The 19,365-nt window shown below is 37.6% G+C and overlaps 1 protein-coding gene across 1 annotated transcript; it reads left to right on the forward strand.

The window, feature by feature from the left end:
• Positions 1-1,216: 1,216 nt before the first annotated feature.
• beta4GalT7 (beta-1,4-galactosyltransferase 7) lies at positions 1,217-18,549 on the forward strand. Its single transcript, XM_083126834.1, has 6 exons — positions 1,217-1,260; positions 6,794-6,929; positions 11,552-11,742; positions 12,453-12,676; positions 15,058-15,204; positions 16,305-18,549. The coding sequence occupies exons 2-6, from the start codon at positions 6,830-6,832 to the stop codon at positions 16,585-16,587; spliced, it is 945 nt and encodes a 314-aa protein (XP_082982960.1). The 5' UTR covers positions 1,217-1,260; positions 6,794-6,829; the 3' UTR covers positions 16,588-18,549.
• Positions 18,550-19,365: the final 816 nt, after the last annotated feature.

Here is a 19,365-nt window from a genome sequence, read left to right on the forward strand (position 1 = left end):
TTTTGTTGCACGGATGCAGGCATAAACTGTCGACATTTTAAATACTACTGTTCCTTCACTTGCACGCAAAGTGAAATAAAGTATGCCGATGCATCAAAACATTCGTCCATTTTCTGCTGCAATATGCAGGAAAGCATCCATTTGCAAAATTCGATATCTTTACGAAAGAATACCATTTAAATTCGTACTGCACATGAAAAATAAGATGTCGTTAAGTGTAACTATATAATAATTCATGAAATATCTTCTGTGATTTAGTCACTGATGGATTTTTCCTGATAAACGCGAATGAAGCTTTCCTAATTTCACCGAATTTGACGTCATTTTTTGGTGCACCAGTCTGATGCGCGCTGGTGAAATCTGGAAAGCGCGGTAGATGTTTGTTTACTCTCTTTGTTTTATGCAATGGGAGCTTCAAGAATTGAAACAAGACGTCAAACAAGTTGCTGACAACTCTGCATCAATATTTTTTGAAACTCAATTCCTTAAAAACGCACACGGGCCTCCGTGGCGGAGTGGTTGGCACATCGCGCTACGGCGCCAGGTGTCCCTGGTTCGAATCCCGGCCTGGGCATGGATATTTTTGAGTGTCCATTCTTCAATTTCATCACTCATCCCCATCTTCGCAAATTAGTCGAAGAGTTAAGAGTGAAGTAAAAGAAAGCAAATCAATCAATTGAAAACGCACAAGATACAAGAGAGAAATTAATGAAACTAGTTATGGACGATTTTCCGGGCAATACCTGTGCATTCCACTGTACTCAGGTGATTTTGTTCTGTCACACTTTCATATTTAGTACCTAGTGGTAGTAATTATGTCTATACTGTAGGCCTGCTCTGATGGTCTGATTAGCCTGAGCATAAAGTGGACTCAAAACAAAGTTGATGTTGAACAAATGCAAAAACAGCGTCAGAAAAAAAATGGGAGGGAAGGCAAACGGGGGACGGGACGGTTTTGGGCTGCTGCCTCATTAGCGCTCCCCTTGCACGCGCCTTTCTTTATCAGCACATGTACTACCAAGCGAACTAATTTAATATGAAGAAATTTAATCAAATAAAAAATATATGCGGAAAGAATCATGTAGCATGTGCGTCATGTATTAGATCCCAACCATCCCAACTCGCAACGCCTTGAAAAAATGAGGAACTGAAATCCAACGCTGTACAAAGTACAAGAAACATAACTATTACCCTGACTCCCTGACTTCAGCCTGAACCGGGGAGTAATCTGTGGTTTGCAGTATACTTTGTTGTATAGATGTAAGTTTCTTTTATTTCCTGAAATGGAAATGTATTCACATGAATTTTTCCTGTAATTGTTAATTTAAGTAACTAAAGTTTGATACAATTTAAAATGTGCTTTATATACACATAACTATTGCAGGATTATGTATTATGTTCCGCCTTGCACTTTCTCTTATTGCTATGGTATTGATGTCCCCCCTTCTCCTATCTTCATGAGAACCATACGTCATAACCATATATTCGTAATTTCTTAAGTAAGTCCTTTAAAGAACGAGAGTTAGTATAGGTACAGCGCCTTGAATAACGTAGTGTGGAAAACTGCACTGTTCTGAGTTCTCTGACTGGTTCCACTCGAATGTGATACCGCTAGAGGCGCTGGTGTCGGTACAGCTGCATGGCATTCGTCTGGGTAACAGTTCGTTATATCGGAGACACATTTCTTCATTTTTACAGAACAAACTACGGTACTACTGTACTATACCGGAGAGACATATCAATTATTTATTTCGCAATTTTTTACAATGCTAACGTACTATTCTGCATTGCGGAACATTTCTTTAGGTAAAATAATGAATTTCTAACGAAAATAATGTCTATTTTTTACATTAACGAGTACTTACTGTTGTTCCTTATTTCCCACAAACCATCCACGGGTAGCCCCCAAAACCATTGACGTTAGCCCAAAAATTCACGAACCATCACGGGGACGAGGTATGCCTACTAGGTTAGGTTAGGTTCCATTAGCACTCCTTTCGTTCAATTTAGCATATACGGACAATACAAGAGCGTATTGTGCTCTCGTGCAGAAAGCAAATGGCGGCAGCAGCAATAGCACGTCGGAAATAGATTTCGTAGAAAACCACATGCATTCGCATTAAAATGGATCAAAACTACATTCCCGAACATCAACAACGCTACAGAAAATGATTTGCGTAAGTACTTTCTCCTGTAAATTTGAAGAAATCCATCTCCGGTATAGTAAAGTGTTACCGAAACTACTGACGGAAATTAGTTTCTGTAGCATTTTGAAAGTTCGTGCAGTTATTTTCTCACCGTAGAATGCTGCACAACAAGAAATAAGCACTTTCGATATAATAAACTTGCATTTTGTGCAAAGCGACAACATTATGCCGTTGTTTCCATTATGGGTAACATTATCGTATGAGGATTCCTTCAAATTTACAGGAGAAAGTACTTACGGAAATTATTTTCTTTAGCGTTGTGGAAGTTCCTGAATATAGATTTGATCCATTTTAATGTGAATGCGTGTTGTTTTCTGCGAAAATCTCTGTCCGACACGCTGTTTCTGCTCCCGCCATTTTCTTTCTGCATGAGAGTGCAATGTTCCGTGTGTTAAGATGATGCAACCCAGTGTTTCAGCCTCGCCGTGTTTTCACTAGAACACGTGTCGAGTATTTTTCATTTTTTTTTAATTATGCTTGCCTAACCTAACTTAACCTAACCTAACCTAACTTAACCTAACCTAACCTTACGAAAAATTGTTTTTGGGGCTAATGTGAATGGTTTGTGGGGCTAACGTCAATGGTTTGTGGGGCTAACATCAATGGTTTGAGAGACTAACGTCAATGGTTTGCGACGTATTAGCATAATTTAAAATCCGGGCACGAAAGTAGATATTTTCTGGTGAACGAGGTTGCAACACTGCATAAATCGACAAAACACTCTCAGAACGCCCCCTAAACCAGTAGGCTATCACGGCCATAATGTGTTACAGATTCGAAACAACAAGTAACAGTAAGAACTCGTAAATAGAAGAAATAGACTTTATCTTAGTTAGAAATGCATTATTTCACCTTAAGAAATGTTCCGCATTCGAAAATAACACGTTAGCAATGTAAAGAAGTCCGAAATATATGATTCATAGGTGTTTCCCTCATATGATAATAGTACCTCATTATGTACTTGTAGATGGCGCGAGTGTCGAAAGTCATGCTTACCTAACCTAACCTTGCCGGAAATGGTCCGTGGGGCAATCGTGAATAGTTTTTGGGGCTATCTGTCAATGGTTCGTGGGGCTATCGTGAATAGTTTTTGTGGCTATCCGTCAATGGTTCATGGGGTTATCGTGAATGGTTTTTGGGGCTATCGTGAATGGTTTTTGGGTCTATCCGTCAATGTTTTGTGGGCTATCGTTAATGGTTTGTGATGACATAATGAACACGAAAGTAGGTATTTTTCAGTTAAGAAGGTTGAAACACTGCATACCCACTCCAAATCGACAAAACACAAGCACAACGCACGATGATCCATAGCTGTGCGCGCCATATTGTATGTTCCACAATGGAAGAAAGGAACCAAAATAATTACTCGTAATGTGAAAAATCGAAGTTATTTTCATAGAAAAGCATGATGGCACCTTCAACTATGGTCAGCAGTACACAATTCGTAAGTACGAGCCATGAGAAACACAAAATATCCGATTGTAATGTGTCTCCAATATAACGAACTGTTATCTTCGTCTGCTTATAATGGAAGTAAATGGAGTTTTCGTTGCAACGTCTGATTCTTTTACATGAAGCATTCATATGAATGTGATAATTGGTATGATATTTGGTACAGTGGTCGCGAAGCTATTAACGAACATTCTAGACAGTCGACCACGTCCTGTTATCGTTATACTTTCATTAATAATACAGGAGAAAAAATACGTGTTGAATGCTCTTGGTAACTAAATTTTTGTGTATGAATTAAGTTCATTATTATTATCATCATTTGTTTTAAAAATATTCCAACTGAATCATTTGTATTTTGGTCTCTCTTCTTCCACTTTAAACGGTAAAAATCTGATAGTCCCCGGACACCTATAACTTTTTCGTTTTGACATTCGTACTTACCCATCTGCTTCGCTTGAAGGTACATTCACGTTTTTTGATTTAAAAAATTGCATTTTTTAAAGAAAAAAAATGGTTTTTGTAACTGAAGAACGTACGTTTCTGCAAATGGTTTGTGGGGCTATGTGTCAATGGTTTGTGGGGCTATGCGAGAATGGTGTGTGGGCCTGTGCATATTTTTTTCGAAACCAATTTTTAACTATTGTAACCTATACGTGACCCTACCTAACCTAACCTTACCGGAAATGGTTCGTGGGGCTATGCGTCAGTGGTTGAATTTCCACTATGAAACATTCCCACATCACACAAAAGACCTTCCAGATGTTAGACAATGCTACAGGAACTTATTACCGTAAGTAGTTTCTTCTGTAAAAATGAAGAAATCTGTCCGGGGAATATCAGATTAGTACCCTTTAAACTAATTGCGGTGATGATAATGATGATTGCATGAAACGACAAGGGGAAACCCTCAAAACGTCCTTAGTGCCATCGACATGAGTGTAAGGAAACTTTCAAACCAATGGGACAAGCGACATGGGATGTTCACACTGATGGGACTAGTGACACAGACACTTCCAGACTGTAAAATAACATTCATTTCGCATGACGGTCTAAAGAGCAAAGGACACGTTAATATGCCGTATTCGTGTGCTACTTGTTACTTTTGTCTGAAAGCTCCTTAAAGGAAGGGTGCTCAAACCGAAGAGATGCACTACAGGGGGAGTTCTCAACTAAGTAATAAGCGACATGGTGCCTTCAGTCTATTAGCAATTGTTTGCTGCTAATTCTGCGAACAGCAGATCTAGGGGACACGATAAACCGCATGTTTTAACAACAGATATAGGCGACATGATAAGCCACACGTGTCACTCATACTGGGCCCTTTTCCCCAATAGCTTGCAACGTGTTGCCGTGGTTTGTTGTTCGCGCATACGCGATGCAATGAGTGTCTTGCTTTAGGGAGATTGCGCACCAAAGCGACAAGCAGTACGCAACACTTATCGCTTGAGGATTTCACCAACCGAACGCTGGCCTGTGCTGCCCGCCATGCTGCTACGATGTGAAATGTTGCTCTTGATTGGCTAGTTTCCAAGTGGCATATGTCGCGTGTCGCTTCCATATGAAAGTTGCCTTGGACAGAAGGACCCGTGTCGCTTTGGTGTGAAATCCCTGTATCGTTTGTCGCGTGTCGCTTTGATCTAAAATCTCCTTGAGGAAACCGTGCATTCAGAGCTTGTGTCCCTACGGTTCGAAAAGCTGCATTGATTACCAACTGCTCGCTTCCAAGCGACACTTGTGGTTTGTCGCCTCGGTATGAAATATCTCCCAGGATACTATTTATATTCTAATAACATAGAAAAATAAACTGTAGTAAACAATCCAACAACACCTAACGTCTTGTGTTACGCATGCTATTTATTAATTTTATTTTACTTTTCTTTCCAAATTAATGCCATTTCGTGACTGCAAATCACTCCACAAATATAATTGTTTCCATCAATTCACGTACCGCCTTTCAAGATAAACAAATCTACACGATATATTCCAAAAACTAACTAAGCCGCATTACTTTCATAAGAAAATTAGCAGCTGTGCTGATCGCACTGTCATCTATGTTGTCATCCGTCTCGGGAACCAGTTTCTTGGGCCGTTTCCCACACTATGTTATTCAAGGCACTGTAGTATAGGTAAGGGCTAGAACATAATATTTCAACTTATGTTTATATTACAATTACAATAACTTATGTACATTTTATGTAGTATAACTACGTGTTTAGGAGTGGGACTCTGTAAATTTGTAATTGCGTTATGCAGAATGTTGCTGATTACGTTATAGTGTGTTATGATGGTGAATATTTTCCAGGAATAGTCATTCGTAAATTTGTGGATTAATCTGAAATAAAAGTTATGCATAACTGTGAAGCTGACAAATGGAATTGGCCTAACAAGGGTGACATTGTGACATCAAGGAGCATATGCAAGCTCCACAGATATTCTGTCTGAAACATTTTTATAGTGTTTACTATGCAGTACCTGAAATGCTAATATATACATACAGCCTGTAACTTTTTCAAATTTGTTTGTTCAAGAAACATTATTATTATTATTAAAAATGGTTTTGATCATTCACTGGTACTGAGGTAGTCAGTCATTCACTGAACTTTGCTGGTCATTCACTGGTGTTTTGGTGGGAATTCACCAGTCTTTAACTATTTCTTTCATATTGATATGTATTTACTTTAAAGTAGTATTCAATGAAACCCAACATTATGACTAATTCATTCATGCAATTTGCTTGGATTCACTTTGTTTTTTTTTTCTTTGACCTAGAAATAAAATTGTGGTAAAATGTTCTTAACTGGTCATTGACTGATGCACTCACCCTATCAAAGTGAAAAGACAAAAAAATTAAACGGAATTAATTTTTGTCCAATTAATCGAAAACTTAAAAACTGCAGTAATAACATCCGTTGGGTATATCCAAATTTACCTTCATGAGACTCAGAATTACAGAGTCTCAACAAATGGAAACCTATTCAGTTAGGCACTACAATAATAATTAATCCTGCAACATGCAAAGGCTTATTTTGAACGCGTGTAGCAAAACATGAGAAATAAAATAATTGAACAAGAAATGTTCATGTGATTCAATACATGTTAATTTTAAGAGGAAAAATATTTTTTCTGTTTTCCAGTTGCCAATAATCCAATAACAAGTGTGTGTGCATTGGATGGCATGGCTAGCTCGTCATATCAAGGTCTATGGCTCCCTTATCCTCATTTCTCTTCTCATGGTATTCTTAATGGCCATATCACCAATGTCAAACACAGGTAAGATCTGAATACCAACTTGGCACAGTCATTCTTTTAGTGTAAATTGTGTGACTTGTGTAAATGTAATATTTTGTAAGCCTCGCGACAGGTTAAGTTTGCAGCAAGTTTTATGTATTAATCCACACGAGAACGGCGATCGGCATCTCCCGTGACAATCTTGCCTCAACCGTCGAGCTGTTCATGTTACAGGCAACGAGAATTGGCAGTATTGCAGCGGAACTATATTCTGCGCACACGTTTGGATCTACATGTGTGAAATGTTGCTGCAAACTTAACCTGTCACGGGGCTTAGGTCTGTCACTTTACTTAATTTTACCATTGACGTTCCAGGTTTCCTGGGATTTCAATATTTCTGTTGTGGTTGTTTTGTAGCTTAAAAATATCAATGCTTCTACAACTTCATCCATTTGACTAATCTTTAATGAAACTTACACCAATGTTTTCTTTAAAGTTTCTTTTTTTAAAAAAAAAAATCCAATAAGGATTCATGAAAAACCTTGATATGCCAGCATGCATCATTGTTAGAAATACTGCTAAATTGAAGACATGTTCATGTTAACTGTAAAAAGTGAAAACTTCAAAATGTGTCCTAGAATTATCCTCCATATGTAAGTAGGGTAACTTTCTCACTAATTGTCACTTTAAGACCAGAAATTTACTTTTATATTTCACAAAATTGTGAAGTCAGTGATATTAAAAATTTAATCTTGTGGATGAAAATTCAAAAAAAATTGAATGCACATACAATTATTTTGCTTTTTGAAGGTCATGTGTACACCTGTTCAGATAAAGTGGTATATACTTCAGCTGTTCAACACTATAAAGTGTGCCACTTTATGTGAACAGGAGTGTAGAATTAAAGTGAAGAAGTAAAGTAAAGTGTTCCCCTGTGCTTAGCACCATGCCATGAAGGCGTATAGGGGTGTGGAGGTAACGCCCCACACTTTCTTGATCCGGTCGTGAGTGGGGGTGATGTGATCAGCACCATGCCCCTGACCGCCTTTACCCCCCAGGTTTCCCCAGGTACCCATGTTATTCGACGCTGAGTGTATTGATAGGAACTTACTTATTGAGAATATGGTAAAATGTCTACAACTTACACCTTATCCTGAAAAGGTACTTTCTGTCATGAATTGCGTCTTGATTTTTCTGTTATCTGTATATAAATTATAGGAATTTGGGGTATGTTTTAATGGTTCTCTTGACTGGGCCAATAATTAGCACAACAGGCTACATGGATTTTTAGCATAGATGCTCAAGTAAAATCATAAATTTGGACATGTAATTTTCATTATAACAACAATTGCATTAAATGCATTATTGTTACAAGTAGATATTTTAAAATCTTATCAATTCCTTAATAATTGGCTGCTTTATCCCTATAATTGAGACAATCTGACACTTAACAGGCTATTGTACCTGAAATCACTTGTAACTCATGTCAAGGTGCATATTCTTGCAATACCTGTAAATGTGTAAATGCTTACCTGTAAATTCCTTTTTTGATTTTTTTCTACTTTTACTTGTGACTGAGTTTCTATAGCCAAAGATGCGGTATTTGATCAAAGTGTGCATGCTGACTCGACATACATCAAATGCCATTTTGGTGGCCTAAAAGGTAAAAGGTAAAGTGTTCCCCTGTGCATAGCACCATGCCATGAAGGCATATAGGGGGTGTGGGGGTAATGCCATTTTGGTGGCATATCAGTTGAAATTGCCATTTTAGAGAAGTGTAAGTAATCATAGTAATCATAAAGTAAATGCCAGATATCAAATCCCTTGAACCAGTGTTTGCCAACTTACACAAAACCGCAGTGGATACTACTGTAGTGAAATCTGGAATAGAATACCATTAGCTCAGTGGCTGAGTGTGTTTGACTTTCAATCTCTCAAACTAATTTCCCATGTTCTCGTCTCAGCCTGGGCATGGGTGTTCTTTATGAGCATTCCTTCATCACTTCCATTGAATCACCATTCATCCTCATTGTCGTGATTAGTAGAGACCGGATTTTAAAGGAAAGTCCTTTTTTATTTTTCAACGTGGATCATGGAATAAATATCAACAGTGTTGATGATTAGTTTTTCAGCCTACATTCCCTTTTTTCAAATATTTTGCATGGCTGTTTTTTTTTTCCTGACCAAAACATTCAACAATTGTCTATTTGGTACAATTTAGAGGAAAGAAAGAACAAGCATCTTCTAGCTTACCTTCCCTCCATCAGTGGCGACTCATGGCTTTTTTTTTTTAGGTAGAAAGTTATGGTAAACAGACCGAGGGAAGACTTTGGAAATGCGTTCAATTAGACATGCACACTTATCACTTGTGCTGTCCATTGCATTTAGCTGAAACACTCTGCCTACTTTTGAGTGGACCAAGCTGATTGGTTCGACCACAAATAAACGTATTATGTTTACTTTGGTGGAGTCCTCCCAAGCCTGTCGTCGTGTGTTTTGCCAATCCCATGATGAGAATATTGCTTTTTCAACTCTTAAATTATGCTAAATGCAACTAATTATGTAGTTTTAAGTTCAATTTATGCAGCTATTTTGGTGTAGTGGACTTGGTTTATTCATTATTTACTATAGTTAAGCAACATTTGAGAATTTCGCCCATCAAAACAATTACAATGGTTCAAGCAACCAATTAAATGGATTCAGTATAGTGCTTGAAAAAGTTGGAGAGAATTTGATGATTGGGAACGGCTGCTGGTGTATCATTTGTGACCAACTTTCTACTGATTTCCTTTCATAAAATGTTCATTTGCTTAATCGGGGAGGATAAAGAAAAGATGAAAACAAGATTACCGGGATGTGATTGTAAACACTTCTCCTTTGGTCGGCATACTTCCTTTTGTTTGAAACAAGTCCGTTGAAGAAGTACAAATAAGATATAACTTTAAAAAATATATTCCCTCAAAGTGTCTTCCATAGAATTTGATTTATCTGTCTCCCAGGATGTGCGTTTAGAGATGATGCTAGATTTTACCCTTATACCAAACACAGGGTGCTAAGAGCCAACGAAGTTCAAATTATGCTAGGGTTGGCGTCACTGAATGAGGAAATTCTCGATGTTTCCTCGCTGGCCATTTAACTGAGCAATCCCCCTCCCTCCCTTCCATGCCCCTCACCCATCCCACTGTAGGTGGAAGATCGAGGTTCCTCAGCAGCAGGACGACTGCCATCGTAGGGTGGCAGTTGGAGCTAGGGAGTGAAAGCGAACCTAGTCAAGTGTTCGCACATTGCGTTTATAATTTGATAATGCACATTAAAACCCTAAAAAGTAGAAAACTGGAAATAAGTATAAATAGGACTAGGAAGTTCCTCACTTCATACATGGAGGAATTGCCCCTGCCCTCCATCCATGAGTGTTGGGAGTATGTTGCAGCGATTGTTGAAACAATGCAATCTGGGCTTATGCAGCAGCAAATGCATTGTAAGAGGCACTCCTGTTGGGTTGAAAGTGGACTTATTTGCTAGATTTAGATTTTTTGGTGGATTATTTTTAGAATAATTTTAACTTTGCTGTGTGACAGAGATGACAGTATTGAGTGTCAGTGAAATGGCGAAGCCAGGTACAAGTTGCAGCAAGATATGGAATGCGGTAAACTGTTGCAAGGAAGATTTCATCGAAATTGATGGTAAGATTATTCGCTGTACTACGTATACCTTAAAAAAAAAAAAAGGACTATAGTTTATTTTTGCACTTCGTTAAAAAAAGACTATTTTAAATGAAAGCGCAATATATGAATGGTACATATTGCACTTTCATTTAAAATAGTATTTTTAGTGGAGGGACAAAAAAACTGTAGTCTTTTTTTTGACAATAATTTTCCCTTTTTTCGTCCTTTTTAGAGGAAAATTTTTCCCTTTAAAATCCACTCTCTAGTGATTAGCCAAAAGTGGCAGAAAAGCATGTTAGAACAAGAAACAACGTAATACAGAATATAATATTGTATTACATATTATTGTTGTCTTGGAAATAGGGAACAGTTGAATGCTACAAGATGTAGCACCATATCACAGTGCTTCCTGTGAGGTAGCAGTACTTTTTCCAATTCATCTCCTACATAAAATGTAGAAAAATTATTGTGATAAACATTGTATTGGTAATGCAAATCATTGAGTGTGCAGATGACCAAGAAAACTGAAATTAGTTAATGATCAATGCCTAATTTCATCTCCCATTTTTAATGTATGGCTTATTTTCATAATTTATAGTAAATTTGCCTGTCTATTTTAGCACTTTTTAATGTTTATAGATCCACCCCTAGTTATAAGTGTAAGAGGAAAGTCTAATGTAACAAACAGGTAGAACACACAATTGTAAAATAATTATGAAATGTCAATAGCGGGTACAGTGACTGGCATAGTCATTCTACCGTATGTATGAAATATATCAAAATGTATATGTATGTCAATGTTGTTATATATATGAATGAATTTTTATTCTCACAGAATCATTTCCACATAAGTGAATGTGTTGGTTTTATTCGGATAGATTTATATTGCTATTTTTTCATAGCATTAGAAAGTTCACTTATAATTTTTGTAACAACATCCACCTTTTTTATTTTATCGTTGTTAACTGTTTTTGTTTTTTTTACACTTTTTACTTACAGTAGACTGCAATTGTTCACAGGAAAGCCAGTTACCTGAACAAAAGTTGTCTTATAATGAACAAGGTGGCCACAAGCTGGCTGTTCTCGTGCCATTCCGTGATAGATTTGATGAACTACTCATCTTTGCTCCATATATTCATAAGTTCCTACAACGACAGAAGATCAACCATCACATTTATATTCTCAACCAGGTAATTGCCGGTATACCATGTAATAGATAACTTTTTTGTTATACCACTATTTCGATCTCCAAAATCAGGGAACAGCAGTCAATGCAGTGACCCAATGAAAAGTAACTTGGCAAGCCTTGGCTGCCAGTTGGTTGTGGATTACAGAGTTCAGTTTATGTCACAATTAAGGTGTGTAGAGTGTAAGTGTCCTGTGAGGGACTCACACATTTTGAAACTGGAATAAATGGTGTCGACGAGCGAAAAGTTTGCTAAAGTTTGTTTTTTAAGTTAATTTTATACACAGATGGGTTGATTGAGACTTAATCTACAGTTTTCAGTGGGGTTTAAATCACTGCAATGTGCACCAGGTGTTGGACCTGTGTACAATGGATTGCAAGGCAACAGTATTAGCCACTGCTATCAAGGAATTCCAAAATGGAAGTAATTTTGTGTCCAGAATTATCTGTTTGGTAATAGGAAAAAATCATGTGTTACTGCTCTTACTAGAGAACCCTCAGTTTTATGTTTTTCAGGGGAGCAAGGCGAACAAACTTTAAAAGTGGGAAACTGTAAAATGTGGGAAAATTGTATAACGTTATGCATTTATTGGAACCTTGAAGGTTGAATATATAATGTGCGAAAATATAAAGTCCAGGTCCATTCTACCTTATTTTAATGGCTAAATTGAACATCATTAAATTAAAGTTGTTTATTTTCATTCTTTATTCTAGGTGGACCGTTATCGTTTCAACCGTGCTTCGCTGATAAATGTGGGTTTCCTTCTCACCCGCAACACATGTGATTACATTGCAATGCATGACGTAGACCTCCTGCCTGCAAATACTAAACTGTCATATGCATATCCGAAGGGAGGACCATTCCACATTGCATCCCCTGAGTTTCACCCTCGATACCATTACCCAACTTTCGTTGGTGGAATTTTACTGATAAACAGGTAATTTTTTTGAACAATTGTTCATGATTCTCTAAATTGAGTAAATTTATGTGGTAGAGTACTTCAATGGTGTTTGACATTCATGATGACTTGAATATTTTGAAGTAAACTGTTTCCATTTGTCTGACATGGCAAACAATGTCTCCAAAGCTCATTTGTCGAACTGATTCCAAAGTTTCAGTACACTCGGTTCGTTCAGTTCTCAGAAAAATTAAATTCACATCGGCAGCATTGGCTATCATCATGGACGTCCACAGGATTTTTTTCCAGGAAGGGGCAAGCAAGGTATGAGGACTGTGCTTTTTGTAGTAATAGGATTGTGTCGAGCCACTGGAGACACACACACACTATTTTTTGTAAAACCTGTCAGGAAGAGTCCTGCTGAATTTAGCAAAAGATACCATGTTAAACAAAATATATTGAAGGTAGAAAAATGTGTTTATTCATCAAAACACTATAGAATTAAGATATATTGAACTCATGGGAGCTGCAATGGTCTAGTAGGGCATCTGATTGCCATGCAGGAGATCCAGGTTCAATTCCTGGGATGGGTTTTATGTATTCTTACTTATCCAAACACTATGCTCGCTAATAATTTTAAGTTAGGACCTTTAAACCATAAAAATGATTGATAATTAATTAAAACTTTAAAAATGCAGGAAAAATTTCCAAAAGGGAAGGGGGAGCAGGCACGTATCCAGGATTTCCTTTGGGGGTGGGGGTTGCTGAACACCATCTCTTTAAGGGGTATAGATAGAAACTCACAATTGTACGTTGAGGCCAGTGGTGGCGATTGGGTTCCAAAAAGTCAGGGGGTGGTGCAAGGAAATCCTTTCTCTTGGTAGACATGGCCTAGGATTAAGAGGCCAAGTGTGGAGGCAAAAGAATGGGGAGCAACTATCCCCTAAATCGTTGTTTAAGGCTGCCATTTAAATCTGAACGATTTTTACCACTCGACTCCTCTGTTTCCATCCATTAACAATGTGTGCCGGAATCATCTGAGTATGAGTGTTTGTCCATTTCTTCTCATCAGGCATCAAGACATCTATGGTGTATTTGAGTGTTTTTACGAAGCTGTTACACATGCACGGGACGGACAATCCACTTGACAATGCGAGATTCAAACTGTGGGCTGCAAACTGGACACAGACAGTTCTTGAATATTTCTCTCTGATTCGAGCCTGAACACCACTAATGTGTCTTGTCCTCCCATGTTTTCAGCTCTTATAAAAGCCAAAACCCACCAAGTTGTTCATATTCAGGCCTAAGCACTCGCAAGTGTTCAAACTTGTCTGTCACGGCTTCCGCAGTCTCGTCATATATCGGCATGAAACGAAAGAAGTCTTCTGAAATACAGCTCGATCACGAAACAATTAATGCACACTGAAAACACTTCCGTTCCCAACACATCTAAATGTTTTGTCTGCCAATATGATCAAATGCTTACTCATTTATCTCCAGAGACGTGCCCAAGGGAGGGTTGGTGGGGTCATATCCCAATTTGACCAAGTAGTCCTTAAAAAACAACGTCAAAGACAGGAAAAGATGACAAAATGAAGACTGAACACCAAAAATAGTATGCATAACCTCTCTCCCTTCAGAAAATCCTGGGCACTCCACTCTTTATCTCGGACACATTTTTTTAAAATCAACTCACCAGAAGTTTTTATCATTTCGTATTGGAGACTGAAGTAAGATGTGTTCTTTCTGCAGGTTTGGATATTATTCTTTAGGGTGCTGTCGCCTGCCTTCACACCAAACCTTAACAAAGCCCTAATTTTCCATCCTTTTGACATGGATCTTCTAGACTTAGGAACATTTGAGACCGAAGGGACACGCAATACCTATCATTTGGAACGAGCCAATCAACAGCAACGTTTCACACCGTAGCGACACAAAAGGCCGCACAAACCTACTTTTGACTTGTGAAATCCTCAGGCGACATCGGTGTGAAATCACCCTTAGTAGGCCACTGTTATCGTCACCTCGAAGCGGCAGCTCGTGTTGACTACAGAAGTAAAATGTCTTCTCATCCGGTAGGAATGCTCCTCAGTTTTCTTCTTTCTCCTTTATTTTCTGTGCTTGTTCGTTATACAGGCAACATCTTACGATTTGACATTCACAGGACATGTACTATGTAGACATTTTAGCGAAAAATCAGTCTGTCAAGGGTGGCTCGGTGGCTCAGTTGGTAGAGCAATGGCACGGTATGCCAGAGCCCTGATTCGGATCCTGATAGAGTATAGCCTGCAATTTCCGCTAAAATAACTACGTATGCAGCATCTTCTTGCTTTCTCTTCTCGACATTCATAAATTTTCGGCTGTCCCTTCATAGTAGTTAAGTGTTTATATTATATTATATTAAACTGTTTATTTTGTAGAGATCACTTCGAGAAGGTGAATGGAATGAGCAACAAGTACTGGGGATGGGGTCTTGAAGACGATGAATTTTACGTCCGTTTGAAAGATGCCAAGTTGATGGTTTCCAGGCCTCAGAACATATCAACTGGATCAAATAACACATTTAGGTAAGAGGACAGAATCAGCCCACGTGCCTCTTCACAGAAAGAACTAATTGAATCCAGGTATATTTTTGCCTATTTCAGTCTTAAATGCATATTAAAAAGATAATTTCCTTTTTGAGAGCCTAAAAACTGGGAAATTTGAAAAATCACTTGAAAATCTATATATTTTGATTGGAATTCAATGTATTTCCACCATGCATGTGCAATACATTTCAAATAAAATGTCATGAAAGTCAGTTACAGATATTATCCAGACTGATTTTTTAAATGTGGTTGACTATAAGATATGAGTGGCAGAAAAGTGCGTGGATTTGTTTGAACTTTCAAGTCTTTGCTTCTCTCAAGGACAAAAATGTGGCTTGGCACTATCTCACCTCAACCCATTGGAAGGCGTGTCATTGGTCTACATATCCAATGAAGGAAAGAGCAAAGCTCTATACCCTCATACATTAGAGAGATGTTACGTGTCTAAGTAGCAGGCTGAATTTAGTGAAGGTACCACTGCACACCCTAAAATGTCAGCTCTGAAGTTTAAAATCTACTTCATGCCAATTCTGAAAGGAATAGTTAGGTTGTATAGTGCTTATTGTTGGTGATTTTAGTCATAATTGTCTATTTTGAAGATAATTGCCTTTTTTGAGTCCCTAACATGGAGAAGTGATGAAATTTTGTTGATCCCTTTCAATTTTAGTGCATGCTTATTTTAAGTGCATGTTTTGTTATCTTGGGTGCCTTTTTGTTTGTCTATTTTGAAAGTTTTCAGTGCTTATCGATCCTCAACCTAGTTATTACATTGAGACCTCCTTGGTACAGTGCTCAGCATAATGACACACAAAGCCAGGTTTGAATTCTGTCAGGCATGGATGTAACATTGTGTTTGTTTCACAGTCACTATTCACTTCATAAGTTCATCATTCTCACAATTAACCAAGGAATTAGAATAGTCATATATAATAATCAAAATAGAAGTTCCATTGGCACAAATACTCGCCACTGCTGATTTCTGTTCTCAATATTATCTGATCCTTGGATATTAATATTACATAATAATAACATTTCCTGTCATTCCCAGCTGAATATAGTTTTAATCTATCTCCTTTCAGACATATTCATGACAGAGTTCACCGGAAACGGGACATGACAAAATGTTACAACCAAAGGGAAGTGACACGACGTAGGGACAGAGAAACTGGACTGAACAATGTAGCCTACAAAGTGGAACGTGTGAATAATATGAAAATCGATGAAGCCCCTGTTACAGTGATAAACATTCACCTATCGTGCAACCGGCAGGCCACTCCTTGGTGTGAATGTGAAGACTTCGTGAAGCCTAATACGTCTACCCACAAGAAACAAAATACTGGCCATAAGAAAACAGCAAGATAGTATCAGCCTAAGTTCCTGACTGACAACAGCACTTATATTGCCTTGGTATGATTTTCGTTTTCAGTTACGTAACATTTCTTTACCTGCAGGCAATAGAAAAGAGTCCGGTAAGTGCTACCTAAATTATTTCTTGGAATTTTCCTCATTACTTGCTCTTCAGTTTTGTTCTGAAGGTGTTTTCTGACACAAATCATTTACCAAATGAAGTATTCAAGTTTCTGCAGTTATCGGAGGTTCTTAACAGGCTAGTAGTAATATAATGCAATGTAAGAGCAATATTTTCGTCACCAATGTCTGAAGTCTATTACAACATAGAATAGTGATGTTAAAGTGTAGCATCCACTTCCTGAATCAAGTTTTATCTTTAATAACCATACTCTATGCACTAAATGGGAACATTTTCAAATGAGTTGATTTACATATTTGATGTTACATTAGTTGCAAATACTGTATTTCTTAACCATACATCACAAATTATATTACTTCATCTCTTTCTTATTCACTGACTATTTCTTTCACTCGAGGCCAAATTTAATTGCTTTAGATGTGACAAGATGCCACATCATGCTGTTATTTCATATGTTATACAGCATATTTTTCCTTGCATTGAAACCATGATAAAAACACACACCACCATGAAGATAAAAATACATACAAGAGTTATCCTCAAAGTTAAAATTGTGTTTTTGGATGAAAATGCAACATGTCTTAGAATGGGCAATTTTAGGTGCAATGTTCCAGTATTCCAAAATCTTCCTGTAATTATATGATGACAACCATAGACTTGAAATGCTTGAGATTTTTTGGCAGTAAATTGACGATAAAAATATTCCAAGCCATGTCTTCTCAGGGTCTGTTCACATGTGAGCGTGAGTGGCATGTTTGTGGAGCATTTTTATATGCTTATATAAGATTACTTCACACATGGTGGTGGCAAATAAATGATCCACAAATGTGCAACTTTGGAGCCCTATGTGAAAGGATCTGTGCAGTGTTGTCTTTCTACCAGTCCTCCAAACCTGTTACTTTGTTCACTGTTTTCATAGATAGGGACAAGTGGGAATCTTGCTGAGAGCAATTCATAAGAATTACTAATTATGTACCTGTTCAAAATTCCTGCAACGTTACTGCAATCAGAAAATCTACACAGCAGAATGACCTGCCGATTAGCTACAGTAAACCTTGAGCTTTCCTCGATTTGCAGGGCAAGGAGAGTTTTCAACCTAATACAAGGCTCATGGAATGATAAACTGGCTGCTTCTGAACTGCAGACAAGCGTTTCTTGATCTTCGGAACATGTTATGTTGACAAAGTATTTGTAAACTTTCTTAAAAAGAAAGAAGTAACATTTATAATTTCACATGCAGTGATCTTTTTATTTTCCGTATTTATAATATAGTCCATTTTAATTCCATTAATATTCCTCAGCTACAGACTCAAATGCGATGACCTCTTAGGGAGATTTTGGACTGAAGCGACACTTGACAGGCAAGTGACAGTGGGGTTCGCTCCAAAGTGACAAGCAACATGGGCCTTTTCAGTCTATAAGCAAACAGTCACTGTACATGTGTGAACAACAGACCGAAGCAAAATAATGCACACCATGAAAAAAACAGCACTGTCCAAGCGTACAACTTGTCATTACAGTTCGAAAAGTTTCTGAGGGTTCACCTCCAAGCAACACTTGTCGCCTGTTGCTTCAGTCTGAAATCTCCATTGAGGCAGCTACATGCTGAATTCCAAGTTTCATTAAATGTGTGAAGCCTTTAAATCCTGTAGCAATAGATCATAAAAATGCAGGTTTTGTGGCTCTTAGGCATTCTTAACAAACAAATTATATGAAAATAAACTGAAGGAACAGCAACATTTAAGGTTGAAATAATGCACTAAAAATGTATATTCTGTCTGCCAGTTCTTGATCTAGCAATCTCTTTGTAAAGCAACTGAAGTCAAACCTCGATTTTTGTTTTTAAGGGGACCAAGATGAAAGAAAAAATAAAAATGAGGCTAAATCTAAAATCCAGGAACACATAATCACTGTATAATGAACATATTAAATTAGTCCTGTTTTTAGTTGCCTTCTTTCTACGTCCAAGAAATCTGTCTGTCCATTTGTAATTTTTTCTTTGGTGTGTTCTATTCTTTCTCCCACATTCTAACATTTTACTCTTTAAACATTACATCTTTGTTTCAATTTCATTCTTCAAATGTTCAATTCTTCATCACTCTGTAAAATATGGGAATTCCTGATAATATATAATGACAAATGCGTGTGTATTGCAAATGGAAGGAAGGCAGGCAAGAAGGGCTAATGAAAAAAAAATGTGAATGAAACAGGTAACACTCACCAGACACTGAAACTCTTTAAAATTTCATTTCTGTGGCCACAGGCTGCATTTTCGACTTGCTTAAGAGACTATAGAAACAGAAGTGTTGGACCTCCAAGGTTTCTAGGTCAAGAACGAAGTTAATGTTGGCATTATATTCTGCTTCCTTGACCTGGCAACCTTCATTTCCACCCTTTTTTACTCAACCTGCAGCCTCCTGCTGCAAAAATTTGAAGATTTCCAGTGTCTACCTATTTCTTCTTTATTTTGTAATTTATAAGTGGTTATGTAAAGTTTTAAGAGGAATTTGCAATATTTGTGGCCTCTCGGTTCACTGAAATAATACTCTTATTTAGGGTGTTACGTTTCAACACCTTTAACCATGCAAGCAATGGACCTCACACAAACTTTGCTAAGCTTTTGTCATGTGCCAAAGCTAAACAGTGATTGA

Source organism: Lepisma saccharinum, chromosome 8, assembly GCF_977018435.1.
Source record: "Lepisma saccharinum chromosome 8, izLepSacc3.1, whole genome shotgun sequence".
NCBI classification, from domain to species: Eukaryota; Metazoa; Arthropoda; class Insecta; order Zygentoma; family Lepismatidae; genus Lepisma; species Lepisma saccharinum.

Excerpts from the sequence above, each read along its gene's own strand:
- beta4GalT7 (XM_083126834.1), top strand. The coding sequence starts at position 6,830 with ATGGCATGGCTAGCTCGTCATATCAAGGTCTATGGCTCCCTTATCCTC. Across the intron at positions 12,677-15,057 it reads GGAATTTTACTGATAAACAG|AGATCACTTCGAGAAGGTGA; the intron begins GTAATTTTTTTG and ends TTTATTTTGTAG. Across the intron at positions 15,205-16,304 it reads GGATCAAATAACACATTTAG|ACATATTCATGACAGAGTTC; the intron begins GTAAGAGGACAG and ends ATCTCCTTTCAG.